Raw genomic sequence first — 23,201 nt, 5'->3', positions numbered from 1 at the left:
AATAAGCGGAACTGCAAAGCCACAATGATTAAAAATGCGGATGGTCTCAGTGCACGATGCACCATGTAAGGCACCCTTCCTCAATTGGTTCGCTCTTCGGGACGATTTGGAAAAATGGAGGTAAAACCCTACTGGGGACCATCACATATAGGCCAAAATGTGAGAGACTCCTTTTAACTGCCTCTTGCAACAGGCAGGAATTCCTCAGGCCTATTCTAACCCCTGGACCTGCAAGGGGATGTGACTGCATTGTCAATACGTAAAGCTACAGACGTTTCAGTCAATGTTGCAGGTGGCCTTCTTCAGGGTACTTTTCTTTTTTTTGACTGTGACAATGGCTCCAGAGGCTTATGTTTACAAAATGTAGCAAAAGATAGAATGCTGCTTACTTTATGGTAAATAGTAATCTATTTTTTCCTACATTGTTTTTATTATAATGTTAATAATAATTATTATTTTTTCCACAATGCTTCCCCATTCTTCAATAACATTCTGCTTAAATTTAATGTCATTCTGATAAGTAATTTTTAGAACATTTTGAAATGTCTAAGTACAGCTGAAAACAAAAAAAGTCTTTTGGTAGTTACCAGCAAAATTCTACTTGATGCTGTCATTAGGTAATTACAGATCCCCATTAATAATAGTATGCAAAGTTAATTTCAGTCTCTCATTTCACATTCTGTTTAATCTAACATTCCTCTCATTCAGTTAGCCAACAAATTTTAAGGCTCTATTCACAATTAAGTCTGCTTTCATTTCTCTCAGGAGAAATTAAATGAAAAATGACCTACAGGAGCTTTATCTGTGGCAGATTTATTGATAACTCACAGTTTTGATAGTAGTCTATACGATGGTGCCAATAAACTTTTTAAAATCAATTTTCACATTGACCAATAATCAATTTATTGAGATGAACTATTGTGTTTCAAAAACAGAACATGAGCAATGAAAAATCACATATTCAGTGTAACTACTAAATTAAATTGTAAACACTCAAAATGCTGTATTAAGACAACAAACAGAAAATAAAATCTCTCACAGTTTTTAGTCTTGTACTGGCAAAGGTAAGAAAAATGCCACCTTTCACCAGAAAAAGTATTGTCTACATTTGTATTCCCCTCCATGAGATATATAACATTAAATGATTTTTTGAGAAGAAAATTTGTACAATAACTAAATTAAGAATAATACTTGTACATGGGCATTAAATTAGCATTTGAGACCTGAGTTTTCAATACCACTGTCTGAGTAGTAAATTCTATATAGCTTATGAAAGTCTGCTCTTAAGCTTTTAAAATACAATAATTGCTCTCTCTCTCTCTCTCTCTCTCTCTCTCTCTCTCTCTCTCTCTCTCTCTCTCTCACACACACACACACACACACACACACACACACACACACACACACACACACACACAAATTGCCACAAAAAGAGGATATATTATGGCTGGAGATTGAGTCTAGCTGCTTCATGGCGAATCACGTTGATCAGCTCCTGGTTAACAAGGAAGATGAAGCGAAGACCCGCAATCTGCAACAAAAAAATTGGCAATTCTTAATGTGACATTTCAAGACAAATTTCAACATACTGGTCATTAAATACTAAAAAAAAAAAGTTTTTCCCTATTGTTTAATATTATTTTGTTACCATCCAGATGATAATTTAACAACAGTCACTTGTTTCTGTCACAGTTGAACATGATTACCTGGAATGTTTATTTCAGGCATAACAGTTAAATAATCACTGTACATTATTTACAAAGCCATCACTTGTAAATTAATTTTATGCTTGATTGAATTCTCAATATAAAACTTTATCTCAACACGTAGTCACGTTGTTGGATGAGAGGTGCTCAGTAGCATCATCATTGGAGTCCTTACGAAGTGTCAACATGGCACTGGCCTGGGTGGATGAAGATTTTCTCCACAGGCAGAGTTGCTTATAATGCATGAGAGTACACTAGCAATTAAAAAAAACTACCTTCATGATGCAGTAAACTACACTCCTGGAAATGGAAAAAAGAACACATTGACACCGGTGTGTCAGACCCACCATACTTGCTCCAGATACTGCGAGAGAGCTGTACAAGCAATGATCACACGCACGGCACAGCGGACACACCAGGAACCGCGGTGTTGGCCGTCGAATGGCGCTAGCTGCGCAGCATTTGTGCACGGCCGCAGTCAGTGTCAGCCAGTTTGCCGTGGCATACGGAGCTCCATCGCAGTCTTTAACACTGGTAGCATGCCGCGACAGCGTGGACATGAACCGTATGTGCAGTTGACGGACTTTGATCGAGGGCGTATAGTGTGCATGCGGGAGGCCAGGTGGACGTACCGCCGAATTGCTCAACACGTGGTGCGTGAGGTCTCCACAGTACATTGATGTTGTTGCCAGTGGTCGGTGGAAGGTACACGTGCCCGTCGACCTGGGACCGGACCGCAGCGACGCACGGATGCACGCCAAGACCGTAGGATCCTACGCAGTGCTGTAGGGGACCGCACCGCCACTTCCCAGCAAATTAGGGACACTGTTGCTCCTGGGGTATCGGCGAGGACCATTCGCAACCGTCTCCATGAAGCTGGGTTTGGTCCCGCACACCGTTACGCCATCTTCCGCTCACGCCCCAACATCGTGCAGTGGTGTCGCGACAGGCGTGAATGGAGGGACGAATGGAGACATGTCGTCTTCAGCGATGAGAGTCGCTTCTGCCTTGGTGCCAATTATGGTCGTATGCGTGTTTGGCGCCGTGCAGGTGAGCGCCACAATCAGGACTGCATACGACCGAGGCACACAGGGCCAACACCCGGCATCATGGTGTGGGGAGTGATCTCCTACACTGGCCGTACACCTCTGGTGATCGTCGAGGGGACACTGAATAGTGCACGGTACATCCAAACCGTCATCGAACCCATCGTTCTACCATTCCTAGACCGGCAAGGGAACTTGCTGTTCCAACAGGACAATGCACGTCCGCATGTATCCCGTGCCACCCAACGTGCTCTAGAAGGTGTAAGTCAACTACCCTGGCCAGCAACATCTCCGGATCTGTCCCCCATTGAGCATGTTTGGGACTGGATGAAGCGTCATCTCACGCTGTCTGCACGTCCAGCACGAACACTGGTCCAACTGAGGCGCCAGGTGGAAATGACATGGCAAGCCGTTCCACAGGACTACATCCAGCATCTCTACGATCGTCTCCATGGGAGAATAGCAGCCTGCATTGCTGCGATAGGTGGATATACACTGTACTAGTGCCGACATTGTGCATGCTCTGTTGCCTGTGTCTATGTGCCTGTGGTTCTGTTAGTGTGATCATGTGATGTATCTGACCCCAGGAATGTGTCAATAAAGTTTCCCCTTCCTGGGACAATGAATTCACGGTGTTCTTATTTCAATTTCCAGGAGTGTATTACACTAAAGACCATTTAATAAAAATGCTATTCAGCCTGGGGATGCTATCCCTTCAGAGTAAGCTGATCTTCCTTCCTCAGCACTTTAGAGGTGAGGGCTGACAAAACTTCGTAATCTGTAGTACACTGGTATCGGTGTCAGCGAGGATGGTGGGTAAATCTCCAGCCAAACTGAGGTTTGCCCTAATGTCACTAAACAAAACCACATGTAGCCAAAACATGTGGAACTGAAAGCGGCAGTTTACATAACAGTGGAACCTCCCACTGGAGGAGGAAACCACGAATTTGTGGGCAATGTCCTCTGCATAGTCTGGAGAGCAGTACTTCCTTCCACAGATGTGGTTGGCACAAAATCTACTACCCTGAATGGTCCATTTGCGTGACTGCAGTTTCTTGTTTCTCACTTCCAACCACTCAGTTTCCCAATTGTAGCTGCTGTATACCAGTTTCCCAACTGCTGTACATAAGTTTTAGGTGGAAGACAACCGAAGGTTTATAGGTGCTTCTGTTGCGGCTCTTCCTTTTTACTGGCATCTGATCAACAATAAATTAATTTGTAACTCTTTTTAGAGATGTTAACTAAACCTTTATGACTACCTCTGGTAGTCACATGACAAAATTAGTAACTGTTGTAGGTGTGACTTCAGTTAGCCCGCTAAAGTAATGCTTTGTAGTGAACTTCCTGTAATGCTGAGAAGTGTAATGCGGGCCAGTATTTACCAAACTTTTAAAGACCCTATGATAAATAAAAGTAGATATCATACAAATGTGGCTTCTGGCATGGACAGAGCACCAATCAAATATTTTGTGCATTGAATACATCCATGGGCACAAGACTTCGTAAGAGCAACAATAGATACCTTTCAGTCAAACTTTGTATACATCAGCTGCAGTGAACTTGTGTGACTACATGTTCAGACAAAGGTCTGTATTGGGAATTTAAACACACATAAGATTAATTTGTGGGCATATTCACGTTCTAGTTCAAGCAATGCACATCATTGATCCGCAGTGGAGTTGTGGAAAACAGTCACAGAAAATGTCTTCCCAAACAGCACAACAGCTTGCAGTTAACATTACCAAATTAATTATCAATGTGTGGGGAAAATTTGTGACAGAACTGACAAAGATGAAAATGAAACATGCAAACAAGTGTTAAAATTCTAATAATTAAATAGTTTCCAATAACAAAAAGAGGGACATGGTGCTCAAGAGATTGGCAACGTTCTGAACTGTTATACAGGCTTGACATATTGGTTTTTAGAAGCCATTCTAAACTGGCCTTCTGCTACTGTGATTAAAAATAATAAAAATATGAACAAAGAAGTACCTTTCTAAAAGCCTCCCCCCTCTCCCCCCGCACACACACACACTATTTTAAGAAATGACACAGTCAAAGGTTTAAAGGACTATTTAAAATAAAAAAAATGAGCTGCCCAGTCTGCAACACATTGAAATTTCTAACCTAATACAGGGTTCAAAAAAACCTGCAGCTGTCAATGCTTGACAGCTCATATGGCCCCTTCAGTGAGGATAAAACTGGGCAGGTAGTGTGTTGTAGGAAGGATATCATTTTAGCTACGACGACGCATCGGATCATGATGCATCACACTTTTGTGACTTAAGAGTATTTCAAAACACAGTGTGGTTGCTACACAGTGGAACTTTCGACAGCAATTCAGCATTCAGAGATATGGAAGAGTACCAGAACAGCACACAATTCAGAAGTAGGTCGATCAGTTTCATGATAGTGCAAGACATAAATAGGAAAGCCAAAGGCAGTGCAGTCCCCAGAAAATGTGAGAACAGGAGAAGGTATGTGACCGCCGAAGTTTCCCTGATAGGAGCTTGAACTCTGTTACTTCTGCCACTCATCCTCTAACCCACACGAGTTAGGCATTGTCTCACAATGTGATGACACAATTTTAAGCTGTATATGAAAGCCATGCCGAAAGTTTTTAGCAGCTTGTAAACCATAAGCGGAGGACATGAGGTTGTTTTCATTCAAAAGAGCGATGTTTTTCAACCTCGGGACATGCGCGCGCAGCGCCTGGCTAGCAGTGATCCCCCCACAGTGCGGAAAGAAAGCACAGGCAGTGTTGAGTCAGAGACGGTGCAGGATGGAGCTGTTCCGCGACTTTCGAGCTATGATTTTTTACTATTATAAAAAGGGTTTAAGTGCCGAATAATGCCATTCTTCTTTGCTGCGTGTTTTTGTTGAAGCTTCTAGGGCCACAGTTGCAAATTGGGTTCACGAGTTTTCGAGGGGGTTGGGAGTCAATTGAAGATGAACCTCGTCCCAGTCGGCCAGCAACAGCTGTGACTCCTAAAAACATCGATGCTGTGAGGAAAATGATCAAAGAAGATTCACATATTACATTTTGCGACATTGAAGGGGCCCTAAATATTGGATCAACAGCAGCACAGACCTTCGTTCACAGTCCCTTAGGCCATACTAAGAGATGTGCTCGTTGGGTGCCACATTCCCGGACAGAAAGCCAAAAGGAGGTGAGAGTGGACTGGTGTCGTTTATTGCTCGAAAAATTCAATGGATGAAACGTGGGTCTACCATTATGACTCTGAAACAAAGAGACAGTCTTCTGTGTCGTGCTTTCCAGGGGAGGAACCACCCACAGAAGTTCGACGAAGTCTTAGCTCTGGAAAAAGAAAGTGGCAACTTTTTTCACAAAGATCCGGCATCTCACCTCTGGTGACCTTGGACACATGTCGTACAGTCAATGCTGAATGGTACATGATCGATTGTCTTCCACAAGTCTTCGCCACATGGAAGTCACAGCATCCAAAGTCCAAGAGTGGTCACCTTCTGCTGCATCATGACAATGCATTTGCGCACAGGGCTGCCAGAACGAAAACTTTCTTGAGAAGGAAAAAGTGCGAGTGTTACACCATTCCCCCTATTCACCTGACCTGGCCCCCTGTGACTTGTTTCTGTTCCCTAAGACTAAGGAAACAATTCGAGGGCAGTGGTTTTCATAAGATGAAGAGGTCATTGCAGCGTACGAGAGTGCACTAAGTGACATCCCAAAAGAAGCTTGGACTGACACATTTTCTCAGTGGTTTCAGAGAATTGAAAAACATATACATGCTAATGGAGAGTATTTTGAAAAGTTGTAAACTTTTTTTTTTGCAAATAACTTTTTTTTTCTCCACGCATTCTGCTAAAAACTTTCGGCATAGCCCTCGTATTCTTGTCAAGGTTTCTCAGCCACTATGTCAGCTTTTCTCATTATCCTGGATCGCAACATGTCCTTTGTATTTGTGGCTGTAGGGTATCCTGAAGCATGTGATCACTTTGTTTGCTAAGTACATCTGTTAAGCCAGTTGTGGATGAATTTGGTACAGCACATGAGGAAATTCCTCCCTCAATGACACCATCTCTACTCCAGTGCCTTTAAGATTACACACTCATCCAAGTTGTAAACTGTCTGGCTGGTAGATCCTGAAGACATGGGCAGGGAAAATGACCTAACTGTGGTGTAAAAGTCTGTTTCTAAAAGGTATTTATTTAAATGAATTCCTAAGGGCTGAGTTAGTGAGTAATGGTTATTACCACGTTCTTCCATCAGGACATGGGAGAGAGTGCAATAATAGGCTATGCTAACATCTAAGTAATTTTACTTGTGTGTCATACCATAAAGGAGACATAAAAGAGATATCACCAGAAAAATGTAAAAAGCTTCCTGCAAGCAAACAGCAGTCAACAGTGCTTACTTGCAAGTCATCGACAAAACTTGCAGCAAATCATACTAAATATTCAAACAATGGGAAGTCTGGGTTGGAGTGTCAACAATATAAGGAAAAGATAAGATTGCTACTTACCATAAGAAACAGTTAATTTGCAGACAGACACATTTGTGGCCTTAGCTGCTGGAACCGAGCAAGGTGGCACAGTGGTAAGCACAATGGACTCGTATGCGGAAGGACAAAGTTTCAAACCTGTGACTGACAATCCAAATTTAGGTTTTCCATGATTTAACTACATCGTTCCAGCCAAATGCTGGGATGTTTCCTTTCAAACAGCACAACTGATTTCCTTCTTATCTCTGACACAATCTGAGCTTGTTAAACCCAATCTTCATTCCTTCTTTCCTTCCTTCCTTCCATCCTTCCGAGTTGCTGGTCACGCATGTGTGAAGGAATGGTGTGTGTTTCCCTTTCTTTTCCTGACAAAGGCTGTGGCCAACAACTAGTGTCTTTTAATTGTGCCTATCTGTGGCTTAACATGTCATCTTTATGGTAAGTAACCATCTATCTTTTCTTACACAGTTACATCCTACATTCAAAAGACAGAAATTACCTGTCAAAAGAGGCTCTCAACAGGTAGACCCAAGGGACAGATGGCATATGAAGCCGACAACACGAGGAGTTGTGGGCACCCCTCAGACAAGGAACAGGCAGGAGAGCTGTGTACTATGGCATTAGCAGTAGCCCATCAGTGAGTTCGTGCACTTGCACTGTCAGGGCAACTGGTGGTTAGGTGGATCACAGAGCACTGGTAAGGTGGTCACCTGTCATTTAACACTTCCAGCAGATCATCCAATTTAGCACAGAGGAGTCAGGCAATTGAAAATCAGTTTCTTATACATAATCATAAAAATCTACCCTGAACATTTTTACATTCCACAGTAAAATGTGAGCTAGAAAAATGCCCAATTTGTCTGCCCACAGCTCTCACAACCGTGCCATTACGGGTGATCTCTGAGACTAACACGAGTGTAGGGATACAACTGGCATGGCAACTCAGAGGAAGAAAAACATATGGGCCGCATGAGGGTGGAGAGATAATGGGTGGCAGTGACAGAGGGAGGCAGGTGTCCGACTGATTGATTGACTGATTGAGGGGGTTATGGGACTAAACAACAACCTCATCAGTCCTGCAAATCAAAACTAACTTGGTTAAGACAGAGGGCCTGCTAAAAGTGGCCGGACTGTCAGAGGGGTCACACTACAAAGCGAGAAAGTTAAAACACAGACAGCAGAAGGCATAAATGGGTAGGCTAAATCTAAAAACTGGAAAAATAGAGGGCTAAAAGAGCGGTCCTTGCCTGGGGGAGTGGTCACGCGACCCAGACCTCGAAAACATGAAGAGATTCCCCAACCATAACCAACCTGCCCCTGCCCCTGCTTTTGGAAAAAAGCAAAATTTCATAACTGAAAATAAAAACCACTTTCACATAGTAAATGAAGACCAGTGCCACCATCCATGAATTGTCTGCTAATATTAAAGACAAAGAATCCAGATGGCTATACTTGGTAAGAAGAGTCAAAAGAAGGGGACAATCCACCAATATTTGGGATACCGTCAGTCTGCTTCCACAGTCACATTGTGGGGGGTGGCTTGTTACGCAAGACAAAACAATGAATAAGCCTAGTATGACCGATGCGTAGACAACACAAGACAATGGAACCTTCCTGAGAGGAGCAGATGGAAGAGGGCCAAACTGTTGTAGTCTCCTTGATTATATGGAGTTTATTACTGAGAGCAGTAGTGTGCCAGATGTCATCCCACTGTTGGACAAAGAGAGATTTGATGTGTATCCACATATCTGCACCTGGAATCATGAGAGGGAATGGGTTGTAAGTATCTGCCTCACCAGCCAAATCATCAACCAGTTAATTCCCTGGGACGCCCACATGATTTGGGACACGGGGGAAAACAATAGAGCAGGTGGCACAGCCAAGGGCAGAGAGAAGGTCACGGATAGCAGAGACAAAAGGGTGATGAGAGTGGCATAGTTCTATAGCCTGCAAGCTGCTCATTGAGTCAGTACATATTAAAACACTGTGGAGGGAGTTTTCAGAAACAAAATAGAGTGTCCTGTTAATGGCCAGAAGCTCTTCTGTGAACACACTACATGAGCCATGGTGTTCCATGCCAATAGGAGATGTAAAAGTGTATACTTCCTCACCTATCATCTTAGAATCATCAGTGTAGGAGATAGTAGCACCCAGGAACTCTCTAAGGATGGAATGTACAAGATGCCGGAATATCACAGGGGCAACAGAGATGTTAGGCCCCTGGAATAGGTCAGTCCTAATCCATGGTCAGGGCACCAGCCAAGGTGGGGAGAGGGGGGGGGGGGGGGGGGGGGAGTGGGGGGCACGAGGAAACACGGAGCACTTATGGAGATCCTGATAGAGGGAAGTGAAGTGCATTGCAAACGGCAATTCCAGCCGAGAGGGCAGGTACAGGAGGGAGACATTCCTTGTTTGCATAGAGGAGAGAGTGCATGGTGAGGGAATCATTGATTGGGTAAGAAACCAGGAGGAAGGAGCCACCGAACCATAAACCATAATCTCGTCTGGACAAAACCAGAGCCCAGGGAACATGGAGAAGAGTAGCAACATAAGATGTGTGGGTCCGGGGGCTGAGAGCATTAAGCTTCCGCAAGCAGGTAGTTTTCAGGTGGCAAATATGGGGTAGCCATGTCAGCTTCTTATCAAAAATAAGGCCCAAGAAATGGGACTGTCTTACATCATCTAGGTGCTAGTCGCCTAAATAAAGTTTTACATCAGGGTATACTGCATTTTGGAAAAAGAAAACTGGAAGCCATGGGTGAGGGCCCATCTGATGCTGTCTTGGAGCTGGCATTCAGCACATGCTACTGAGTGGAAGCTGCATCAAAGGCAATCATCATTGACATTCCATGCTGTGGTAACCAGAGGCCCGACAGAAGTATAAGCCCATTGACAGTGATGAGGAAGAGTGCAACACTTAAGACAGAACCCTGTGGGATACTGTTTTCTTGGATCCAAGGGGTGCTTAGTGAAGTGCCAACTTGAACCTGGAAGAGCCGGTGGGATAAAACCTCGCAGATAAGAATCAAAATGGGGACAAGAAAGCAATAGTAATGGCGGGTACCTGAAATGTGATGGCAGCAAGCCATGTCATATGACTTATGTAGGTCACAGAAGACTGCGACAAGGTGCCAGCAGTTAGTAACTGCCTGTTGGATTGCTGTTTCCAATTTAAGTAAATGGTCAGTTGTAGATTGTCTTTCCCGGCAGCCACACTGATGTTGGGGAAAAAGGTCCCAAGATTCGAATACCCAACATAACTGGAAGATAACCATCCTCTCGAGTGTTTACGAAGTACACAGGTCAGGCTAATTGGGCAGTAGCTGTCTAGAGACGTTGGGTTCTTCCCAGTCTTAAGGACAGGGATAACTAGGCTGTCCTACCATTGTGAGGGAAAGGCACCTGTGACCCAAATGTGGCTTAAGACAATGGGGAGGTGTTGCCTCTGGATAACGTCCAAATTTTGGATCATATGCTTGTGGTTGGAATCTGGGAATGGGACATGTCATGCGAAGAGGTAAGAGCCTGCAAGAACTACCATTCAGTGGAGGATTCATTAGAGAATTCAGCTTGGTGAGGGTTGAAACAGAGGGGGGGGGGGGGGGGGGGGGGGGGGATATTCAGCTCAGCTTTTCTGCCAGGAAAAGGTAGCACAATAGGAACAAATGGTTCAAATGGCTCTGAGCACTATCGGACTAACATATGAGGTCATCAGCCCCTAGAACTACTTAAACCTAAATAACCTGAGGAAATCACACACATCCACGCCCGAAGCAGGATTCGAACCTGTGACCGTAGCGGTCGAGTGGCCGGCACACTATAGGAACAGGATGCCAATGCTGACACAAAATGTGTCGCAAGGTGTTCTGCATGGACCGATGGATCAGTACACAGAGCACCCATCCTGTAGGATAACACCTTGGACATGTGATTGTCGCTGGTCGCCCAGATAGCTACGGAGCTTGGACCAAACCTGCAATGGAGATGCCTACATCCCCAGGGAGGATACATAGCACTCCCAGCATTTCTTTCTACTTTGCTTAATAAGCATAGAGATGCTTAAAAGTGATAAGGTTGGTCTCTGAAAGGTGTGATTTAAATTGTTGCAGCGACTGTCGGCAGTCCTGATTGCTACTGCTATGTCCTTGGTCCGCCACGATACCGATTGATGATGAGGGGGATCTGTGGATAGCGGGATAGCAGCGCCAGTGCCAAGAAGAAAAGTAGCAAATAGAAGTTGAAGTGCACAGCAGACATATATAAATGCCAATTCGATCTGCAGAATGCCCAACGTGAGGGCCTGTCTACCTGGCAGTGTCAGGGGAACGAAAAAAGCACCAGAAAGTGATCACTGTCACGAAGATCATCAAGGAGTGATGAAGATAGGGAAGCCATGAGAGCAGAGAGAGGAGACTGTGTGATCAATAGCTGAGAAGGTGCCATGAGCGACACTGAAGTGGGCAGGGGAACCATCACTGAGCAGACACAAATCAACGTCTGTAATAAGTTGGTCAATTATAAGACCCATACCCATCGAAGAGGCACTCCCTCACAGAGAGGGGTGTACACTAAAGTCCACGAGGAGGAGGTATGGGGGCTGAAGTTGATGTATTAAGGTAGGCAGGTCAACATAAGGAAGTGGCCTATCTGGAGGGAAGTAGACATTATAAATGGTCACTGCGGAGATCGTTTGCACTGTAACCACTATGGCTCCCATACTGGTATGAAGAAGGGTCCAGTCACTAATGACACTGATGCGAACCAAAGTGCAGACCCCTTAGGACACTATCCTGGAGCTGGCACGATTCTGACAGAATGACCAATAACTGCGAAATGTTGGAGAGTGGTCATCATGGAAGCGCATTTCGTGAAGAGCAAAACAGAATGCAGAATAAGAGGAATCGAAGTTTCTCTATTTCTGATAGGCGATGGTAATGCCCATTGCAATTCTACTGGATTATTGTGGCAAAAGTCCAGGTTAGACACAAAGAAGCCAAGGGGAGATCTTGTCAGTGGTGCCACTGATGAGGATGGGGTGACATACATAAATAATATGTCACATTCAGGTTGTGAAGAGGGAGACAGCATGTCTGGGGCACCGATCGGGTGGGGAGTCCTGGGACTTATGTTTCTTCTCCCTCTCCTTCTCCTTTCTCTGAAGTTGAGGAGGGCAGGGCACAGAGGGAGAGCAGGTTTTTGTAAGATCCAAAACCGAAAGACAGCGGGTGACTTTGGTGTTCACAGACGACGCATCCCATGACCGTGTTGTGGTGGCAGGCCTCCAGCCTGAGACGCAGGGGGAAGGGTCGTAGAGGGGGGGGGGGGGGGTTGAGCCTCACAATGACCAGTGGGCGCGAAAGAAGGGGGGCACTTCTTCGGCCAGGGAGGGGAAGCTGTGCACAGAGGGGGGGGGGAAGGGAGGGGGGAGAGAGAGAGAGAGAGAGAGAGAGAGAGAGAGAGAGAGAGAGAGAGAGAGAGAGAGAGCTGGGGTAAGGAAGCTGTTGGAGAGGGGAAAGGATGTACCAAAGAGGCAAAAGTAGAAGACATCTACATTGGGTGGAGTTGATTGTATTTTTGGAGAGTCTCAGCATAAGATAGATGATACTGGGACTTGTACTCTTGGATCTTCTTTTCTTTCTTGTAAACTGGACAACCTGGTGAGCATGCAGAATGGCAGTCACAATAATTTACACACACAGGTGGTGGAACACGGGCTTCCCTCGCCGAGTGGATGTCCATGGTCACCACACAGTGTCCACCATACAGTGGGAATACATATCCTCAGAAATGCAAGCACCAAAAGCAACTCATGGATGATGGGGCATATGACTTTTATGTCACACCGGTCACACGTAATTTTGACCTTCCCTGGGAGGGGACCTCCCTTGAAAGTCAGAATAAAGGCACTGATATCAGTGTAGCTGTCTTTACAACACTTCTGCACATGTCAAACACTATGAATGCCATGTCCCTCCAGTTCAGTCCAGAGTTTCGCGTCAGTTAGAAGGATGAAGTCCTACAAAAAATGACTCCCTGGGTGATATTCAGAGACTGGTGAGGGGTAATAAGACACTAGGACATTGCCTCGGTGATCACAAGCACGAAGGGCTGCAGACTGAGTGGTAGAAGAAGCTTTGATCAACAGGGAGCCTAACCATATCTTGCTGAGAGACTCCACAGCGCCAAACTTTTCCTCAATATTCTCCACAAAAAACAATGGCTTTGTGGCTGTGAATGTGCCCCATGTATCTTGGTACAGACCAGGTAGTGAGAAAAGTGTTTCATCCCAAGATGGTGAGCCCAGCCTTCCTCCCGGTGTGTAGCCAAGGAAGGCTACGCTGCAGGGTTGTACAAAGCTGCATTCAATGATCCATTACCACTCGAAGAGGCGGCCATTTCAGTACGGCGAGATTTTTGTAGCTAGATACACTTCACTAAGAAACTGCCCTGATACCACCCATTCCGATAAAGGGCTCGTCCCATGGGTGCCACCCAACCATAGGAAGGGCCGTCTGGCACAGCACCTGTTGCCAAGAGCTCCGATGCTTCAGGATTAGAAGTAATCCCTCTTTGGCATTCCTGGAGGGGGGGGGGGGGGGGGGGGGGGGGGCGAGACAACAGCTCATGTATCAGTAGTGTGGTGGTCCCTCTGTTGTCATGGGGCTCAGCCACATGGGTACGTAACAGCCCCACTACACGGACTGGCTACACGTGCTGGTGACCTAGCAGGGCACAGGGGGCTATGGCGAGGAAGGAAGAGGCGAAGGAAAGGAGGAGAGAAATCAATGATATAGACACTATGGAGAGAGTTGTTCTCCAAGTGGCTCTCACCAGAGACAAAAATTTTAGAGGCGGAGGGTCAAACCCCAACAGGAGGCCAAAAAACACCAAAAAGGATGGAAGAACGGTCAAGTGGAACAAAATCCCAAGGAATATAGGGAACTAGGTTCATATCCAGGTGGACATAAATAAAAGCACCACGAGAGGGGAATGAGGGGGCAGCAGGGATGGAGCCAAGATGGGGAGGGAATGGCACGGTGAAAGAAATGAAGCCCGAGAAGGAAGAATAGGCTGCAATAGATTGTGGCCCGTGTGAGCCACGCATGAACCTGTGAAAGAACCGTGAACCTGCTGGGAAGGGAGGACAGGTGCCTCTTGACAGAAAGAGCAAACTGAGGACAGAGGCAGAAAAGTGGGGTTGGGGAGAAACATTTAAGTGCAAGGGTTGGACACTGAAGCAGTGCTGTTGCTGATGAAGGCTGTGCTCAAAAGCTTTGTGTAAATCTTAACAGTGTCAACTTATTTTTTATTTGATAAGAAATATGCGTGGCTGGACAGCTGTTAAAATGCAGGTACTGTTGGCGGTTGGGATGATTTACACAAACAAAGATTTGTGTGGAAGCTTTTGAAAGATGGTGATCAACATTTAAAAAAGTAGCTCACTGAGTTGAGAAGGAACAGCTGAAATGGGTTCCCAGGGAGGTATTAAGGTTCAGGAAGAAAACCAAAGACTTTCCTTCCCACATATCCAGGTCACGATCAACAGAACTTCAAAAGGGGACTAATGGTATAGGTACCCTACAAACTAATATCCTAGAGAACAGATAAATATTTATATTTAGAAGACTACAAAAGTTCTAATTTAAGAATAACAGTTGACCTAGCATCTAAATTTCGCAGTCATAATCATAGAGAGTGATTCAGAAACCAAGCGCATCCCTCTGTCACAATCCATCAACGCATACTAATTCACAGTTACTCTTATTTCTATATTCCAGAAATAATGAATAACTTTAACCATTCCCTGAAATACTATCAACACAATATTCCAATCTATTCCAGTAACAGATCCAGCCCAATTAGGGTACAAAGTGCCTTGCCATCTTGCATGCATGCATCTACAAGGCCTTGGTACATTGTAGTCTTAATGACAATTGAACCACATATCATAACTTCAATCAATAAAACTGTTACAGTATTTCAAAACACTTTGCATCTGGTGTAGAAAGACTATCAAAATAATGGCAAAATTGCTCTGATTAAAGGATCTATGATCCTGGGATAGGACACTGTTTCTAGACGTGGAAGGATCAGCAATGATCATTGGTATCCAACTAAAAAACAAAAGCGACAGAAATCACTGTACTTGCTGCTTTTTTCTTAATATGATGTGACGTCTTCCTTCACCTACATTTCTGAAAGTACAAAAGTCCCCATTATGTTTTCTGCTGAATACAGTTTGGATAACTGTTTTCAAGATAAGATAAATGAGACTAACATTTTACTATATGGTATGGCAAAATTTAGTAGTTTAAATGTGATGGAGAAATTAAAGTATCAGTTATGATAACAATGGACACAGGTAAAGCATGGTCTGGTTTATGATGAAGGCTGGACTAAAAAGATGGAAACTGATGTGCCATGTGTATTAAATATGTAGAACAGAGAATAATCTGCTAGTGCATGATGAAAGTATTTCAAGAGACACACACTGCCCATCATCACCTGGGGGAAGTGATAATTCCTCAAGTATGGCAATAATTATAGTAATTTCTATTTCACGACAATATAAAATATTCCATTTGTATACCAAGCAAATATGAAGCAGTAGGTTCTTTTCCTGTGTCAGTAAACAGGGAACAAATTTGAGTCTGATCACAGTACTGCAAAATGATCTGCCACTAAATATAACAAATTATTCAAAATAATTTCTATTTTATGATGACAAATTTCACTGTCAAATATACATAATGCAATGTAAGTGATTTATCAAAGTATTGGATAATGTTAGCTTGTGGCTTGCACAAGACAAACTGCCACTTAACTGTAGCAAAACAGTGCACACAATGTCCAACACAGAACTCTGATGAAAGGTAAATGTTATTACCACAGGAGGATCAAATAATCAGTGAATTTGGACAGTTGAAAATCATAAGAATCTTTCTCAGTAGCATCACATTCAGGATTTTGTGAAGAACACTGTTAAACCTAAAAGAGCTGCAGCATTCTGTAAGTGAACAGAAAAATTGAGACAATATTTTCTTAATGATTCTTTGGAGAAGTATCCACTATTTTTCACATTTCGCATTTAAAAGGTTTTCCTCACAACAGAAAAATGTGGATGAAGAACTGCAGATTTTCAGATCTGAAGGGGACATTAGATGACACTCTGCCTAATGTGACCAAAGTTTGGAAATAGTGTGGGTGGAACCAAGAGAATTGGCACACACATTATCTGCGATGAGAAATTTAAAAACAGTTATAAACTGCTGTGAATAAGTGCAAGTGAACTAGACAGCGATAACGCAGGGATGCCATGAAGGGGGGTACTGTGAGTGTGCTTTCTACTTGTTATTGTTTATGATTTACTGTTGTTATTGACATCTATGGCCAACAGCTAATTTCAGTTTTCCATATTTGAGATTTTTTCAGTGACTAAGTTTTCATAAATGCAATAATTAAACAAAACCAATAGTCTTATCATTTTTTGGGAGTGCATCCAGGACATTATTAACCGATATTCTGGCTTACAACTTTTAGCCATTCTCAAGATGAGTCACTTGCAAGATTTATTTTTAACACACTTTATACTGTGAAGTAAATAAACATGCATCACAGATAATATTGTTAATAAGAAGAGCATCAGTCATATGCAAAACATTATGCTTCTAAGAGTAAAACAAGCAAATGCAGTCAGTGAATCCACAGTGCTTACGAAGTATTTGTTTGATTATTATGGTTGGCATATGTTGTAATGCCAAGCAGGGAAGACCTAGAACAATATTTCCTTTGACAGCACAGATGTGGAATGAGAGATTTCCATGGCTGATTGAGCTGGAAATCTTCACGAGCATGTTGACTGCTAATTGTATTTGCACAGCTTCCTTGACCAGTATTCCCCGTAGCATGAGACTGTGTCTTGGTGGTAGTAGGAAGATCGCATCCACTTTATTCTTCTTCATTATTCTTGTAACTTTTGAAGAAATATTTCCCACATGCTGCAGAAAGGCCACAGACGAAAAAATCTCTTTCTTCTTACTCTTCTTTTGAGTTGTTTGTCGTTTACTCTTGCCGAGCTCTCTTAATTTGATGTTTTGTATATCCATTCTTATGAATATTTCTTCCAAATGTACCAACTCACTCTGTAGGCTATCAGTTTAAGACATTACATGAGCCCTGCATACTAAGTCTTACGCACTCTCATAATTTGCGAAAAATGGCAGCAGCTAGAGGGCTGCAAGTATAAATCGGTATGTGTGGAATTACAGTAAACAGAATGTCTTAAAAGCCCATCTACCTTTTGTCAAATAAAACATCCAGAAACTGTAAACAGCAAATCACTTTCCATTCCATTGTAGATTTGATATTTTTGTGAATGAAGCTTAGATGTTCGGGAAAATGGATCAATTTGTCCTCACCACGACGTCAAACTATGAACGTGTCATCGACATATTGTCCATTTTAAAACTGCTCAGCTGATTGAACTTTTGAATGTTGGGCTCCATAAGGCTCCCTTTCTGTGCAGCGACCATGGAATATAAAATTATAAAGAATGTAGCAACCAGTCACAGAAACACAATTTATTTATAGTGTTGCAAATCGATTTCGACTGATATCAGTCATCATTGGTGCATTTTTCTAACCAATACATGCCGTAAGTACTTATGGCATGTATCTGTTAGAAAAATGCATCAATGACTGATATCAGTCGAAATCATTTTGCAACAAGATAAATAAATTATATTTCCACAACTGGTTGCTACATTCTTTATAATTTGATTGAACTTTCTTCAAAATCCTCCATAAATATTAGCTACCGTGGGTGAGAGAGAACTGCCAATTTTAACATCTGTTCAAAATATTGGTTATAAAATTAAAAAAGTAAGTGGAGGTTAACACTTACTTAAATAATGTGATTATGGCTTCTTCAGACTTGCTGCTAATCAATGACAGAGGATCCTCCATCACAGCGAATCAATAAATTACAGCTGTTAGCCACAAAGTCTTTAACCCACTAATAAAAGCTGCTGAATTACAGATACAATGCCCACATTTACCTACAAAGGGTTCCAATAATGAGGCTAAATATCTGGCTAACAAATAAGTAGGCGCATTTACGTTAGTCACTATTGGTCTTGACGTCAACACTTCTAGTATTTGCCCCAAGTGCGATTTATAACTTATGTCTTCTTCTGAACCCCTTTTTTGTTTCTGTATTACTTTGTAGACATTGGAGAGACCATATAACCTCAGTTGATTTCATACTTGGCATCCAGAAGTGAAGCATTCGTTCTTTGAACACGTGCTGTGGGATACTTGTCAGTCTTATGATATGTTGTGTCTTCAAGTAAGTTGTACATTCTCTCTATGTAGACAGACGTGTCTTGGCAGCATACCAGTGGAATTACCTTTGTCTGGAGTAAGCGTTACCACCTGGGAATTGTTTCAGAATTTATGAAACTCTCAGATGAGGATATGTTGCTTTTTTAATAGCAGTATCTCGTTAGTGTTCAGCATGCTTCACATTCTGTTTCTTCAGCATGGCACTGCTGAAGAAATGAAATGTGAAGCATTACGAGGGCTAACAAGATACTGTCCAAAAAAAAGAACAACATAGCCTTGTCTGCGGGAGCTGCTCTTTCAAATTTATAATGGAATGAGAAATGATTGGCTGTCTATCGTTTCTGGATGTTTCGGTCTGACAAAAGAAAGATGGGTTTTTAGGACATTCTGTTTACTGTAGCCCACCCATACGAATTATACTTGCAACCCTCTAGCTGCTGCCATTCTTTGCATACTAAGAGTGTTCATAAAACTTTAGTATGCAGGGCTCATGTAGTGTCAGACACTTATGGCCTACATAGTGAGCTGGTACATCTAGAAGAAATATTCCATAAGAATGGATATACAAAGCATCAAATTAAAAGAGTTCTGCAAGAGACACCGATAGACTGCCAAAAAGAAGAGTAAGAAGAAAGGTACGTAAAATCTATGGCCTTTGTACTTATTATATGTGGTAAATATTTCTACAAAAGTGCAAGAATAATAAAGAAGAATAAAGTGGCTTGACCTTCCTACCACTGGCCAAGACAGCAGCTCTTCAGGAATCTGTATGGACACATTGTTAGACTTTGAGAAATTCTGCAAGTATGGTAGGGATAGATATATTCTGGTTGGTGTTGGAATTTAAGATATTTCTGACAGTCATTGGATTTTGTCACCTGAAGTCATAAGGACTTCAATTTTATATAGACAACTTTGAATTTTGCAATAATTCGATGAAGTTCAAACTTCTGGATTTTATGCGAAGGGGAATATGATAGGAAAGTTAATATTTGTGAGTTGGTTAGTAACCATCTGAACTATACACGACTCCCAATGCATTTCTGTGTTCAGGGATTCACTAAATTCAGTACATTTTGATAAATTGTTCCATTCAAAGAATACACCTGTCACTGTATTCTGCTAAGAAACAGCATTGCTGTTCAGATTTCAGAAGCATCTCCTCTTTAGGCACCCTAATCACCCACGAACCCATGATAGACTAGTGTAACAAAGTTTTATTTTTTAATTTTATTTTACATTTTTGAAATTTAATTTTTTTGTTCCAATTTTATTAGCATCACACATTCCACATAAAGGACAGTGAATTTCCTTGATAAAATTTAAGGACTTTTCTGAAAAGCCAATAGAGCATCAAATTACATATCGTTATCTCGAGCAATCAATGTAAGAAAACAAGACACCATTCCTGTAGAATTGTGATATTTGGAAGAACCAGCCATGACAAAGCTATTCCATCTGGTGTGGAAGCATACGTGACAGGCCCGTTACGTTACGTTACGTTACGTTACATTACATTAATACATGTTCCATAGATCATGAATATGACATTTCATAACGATGTGGATCATGTCACCTTAACATAAATTTTCTTCACACGATATATTTATTTATTTATTTATTTTACAGTTATTACTATGTGTATAAAAATTCATCTATTGAGTAGAAGGAGTTGTCATTCAGAAATTCTTTTCATTTGCTTTTACATGTTGCCTGGCTATCTATCCTCAGACTTTACTACAACTTGCACAGAAACCTGACTGCAGCTATAAGAGTTGAAGGACACAAAAGGGAAACAATGGTTGGGAGGGAGTGAGACAGAGTATTGGGCTATCCCAGATAATATTCAATATGTGCATTGAGCAAGTAGTAAAGGTAGCACGGAGAACTCTGGAAAAGGAATTTAAGTTCAAGGAGAAGATATAACGATTTAAAGGTTTGCTAATAACACTATAATTCTGCCAGTGACAATAAAGAACTTAGAAAAGCAATTGAGCAGATTGGAAAAGAAAACAAGCGTAATGGAATGGAGCCTAATTAAATCAGACTACGCCGAGGGAATTAAGATTACGAAACAAGACACTAACAGCAGTATCCGAGTTTTGCCATTTGGGCAGAAAAATAACTGAAGATGGCTGAAGTAATGAAGATATAAAAAAAAATGCACTCTGGACAGCAAGAGAAGCATTTTTAAAAAGAAAAATTTGTTTACAACATAAATTTAAGTGTCAAGAATTCTTTTGGTGGTATTTATATGAAGAAGTCTTGCACAGAAATGAAACACAGACAATTAATCCTTCTTAAGGTTCTAAAACATGGTGATACCAAAGAATGAAGAAGATTAGATGGATAATTTAATATCTAATGAGGAAAAAGCTAACAGAAAATGGAAATGTATGGCACAAGTTGACTAAAAGAAGGGATTAATTTATAAAACATCTTGAGGCATCAAGGAATTGTCAAGTGGTGTGTGTGTGGGGGGGAGGGGGGGGGGGGGGGTTTAAATTGTAGAGGGAGACCTGTTATAACTTCAAGTTGACCAAATATATTTCAAGGTAGACGGAATACATGAAAGTCACAAATCAAGTGAACAGAGTAAGATGTGTGTACACTTAAACAGTCAAATCCGAACTGAGTCTGAGTCTAGCGGCCGCTGGATGGCTGGCCGCTTAGGTGGCGCTGCTGCTGCACGGCTGGCAGACAGCGACACATGTAGAGGACATGCGTAACTGCACGGCGGCACTTTGAAAGATTGGTGAGTCACAACACTTTTCCCCCCTTTGAAGTTTTTGCACAGGTATTGATGGAGGTGGCCTGTAGATTGCTAACATCCATAGGTGTTGTTTGACTGGCCGTGAAGTCTAGAGGAGGCGGCTTCCCGTATGGACAGAAGTGCCGCCGATGATAATGGGTCAAGATGACAGGAGACGTGGGGGTCGAATCTGCTGGGGTCCCGTGCACCAATCTGCCCGTTGCGGCAAGTCTGTTTGTTGAAATAGGAGACATGGGCAATGTGTCCACGTCCGTAGGAGAAGGAGGCGAGTAGTTGCTCCGACAGGTGATGGTCATCTGGTTCCTGCATGGGCATGTCTCCTGGTGGTGTCAGTTCTTGTGCTGGCACAGATATGATGGTGAGAGGACTGCATTGTGACTAATGAGAGTTTCCAGTATGCCGAGCGTCAGGTAGAGCCGAAGGTGGTGTAGCAGCATCCAGAACAGGCATTGCCGGCACACGAGGCCGAAGCTTGTCCGAATGACGCACTGCAACACCCGTGTCCATCTGGTTTTCATACAGGCGTCGGCCACGGTGTCTTAAGATGCGCCCAGGACTCCATTTTGGCCGCCTGCCTTATCCCCGTAACCATACAAGGTCGTTGGCGATGAACCGGCCAAGCGAAGGCACCTGCAGCAGTGAGGTGGAACGCCGCAGAAGATGAAGTAGCATGCGGGGCTGTCGACCATGTAAGAGCTCAGCCGGGCTGTGGTCGCCCAAGGGGGTGAAACAGTAAGAAGCCAGAAATTGGAGAAGCACATTATCAGCAGCAGCAGAAGAAGTCAGTAGTTTCCTCATCTGAGCCTTAAATGTGCGGAACAGTCATTCAGCCTCACCGTTTGACTGTGGATGGAATGGAGGGGCTGTGACATGCATGATGCCATGACAGGCACAAAAATCTGCAAAATCGGAAGAGGCAAGTTACGGACCATTATCAGTAACAAGAATAGAGCAAAGGCCTTCCAAAGAGATAATGCGAGCTACAGCATTGGTGGTTGCCGCAGTGGTAGGCGACGTGCAACGGACAATGAAAGGAAAGTTAGAGTAGGTGTCAATAACGAAAAAGGAAGCATGAATACACTCCCAGGGCTTCTCAGGTGAATGCCACGGTGACAAAGATGACTTTGGGGTGGCGGCCTGTCACGCACAAGGGCCGCAGTCTGCGACCATGTGTGCTATTTCAGAGTCGATGCCGGGCCAGTCCACATGACGGCACGCCAGAGATTTTGTGTGAGAGACACCCCAGTGCCCTTGGTGAAGGAGGCGCAAGACCGAAGCACGCAAAGACGCAGGTACCACAACAGGCGGCGGTGGCGGTAACGCAAAGCGTAGTAATTCCGCAACGGATCAGAAGTCTTAGCCGACGGACAATCTGGCCAACCCTTCTGAATACAGCGTAAAACCCGGGAGGGGGTAGAGTCAGAACCCATAGCAGTTGCCAGCCGGTCGCCGGTGATGGGGAACCCAACCACAAACCGCTGCTCGACAACATCCAGGTGGAAACAGGAACGTTCGTCCCTATCGAATGCCAGATCAGAACCCATGGAAAGGCGAGACAGTGCATCAGCATTAGCATGTTGAGCCGTCGGCCGGAAATGACTCTCGTAATTGAAACAAGACAAGTAAAGAGCCCAATGGTGGAGGTGGTGTGCGGCCTTGTCGGGAAGTGACGTTGATGGATGAAACAAAGAAACAAGTGGTTTGTGATCCATAACAAAATGAAATTTGAATCCATAGAGAAAAACAACAAACTTATGAAGAACATACATAATGGCCAAAGCTTCTTTTTCAATTTGAGAATACTTTTGTTGGGCATCCGTGACCGTTTTGGAGGCATATGCAATGGGTTGTT

General features: G+C 43.2%; 1 protein-coding gene across 7 annotated transcripts in view; it reads right to left on the bottom strand.

Moving 5' to 3' along the window:
* Nucleotides 1-886: 886 nt before the first annotated feature.
* LOC126284032 (microspherule protein 1) overlaps nt 887-23,201 on the bottom strand; it is a 152,482-nt gene continuing 130,167 nt past the window's right edge. For all 7 annotated transcript variants that reach the window (XM_049982586.1, XM_049982589.1, XM_049982588.1 and 4 more), the window contains one exon: nt 887-1,531. In XM_049982586.1, coding sequence (XP_049838543.1) covers nt 1,442-1,531 — 90 coding nt within the window. In that variant the 3' untranslated portion in view covers nt 887-1,441. The remainder of the gene's footprint in view (nt 1,532-23,201) is intronic.

This window comes from Schistocerca gregaria, chromosome 8 (assembly GCF_023897955.1).
Source record: "Schistocerca gregaria isolate iqSchGreg1 chromosome 8, iqSchGreg1.2, whole genome shotgun sequence".
NCBI lineage: Eukaryota > Metazoa > Arthropoda > Insecta > Orthoptera > Acrididae > Schistocerca > Schistocerca gregaria.
The sequence above is the reverse complement of the archived record's forward strand: the minus strand, read 5'-3'. Positions and strand labels throughout refer to the sequence as shown.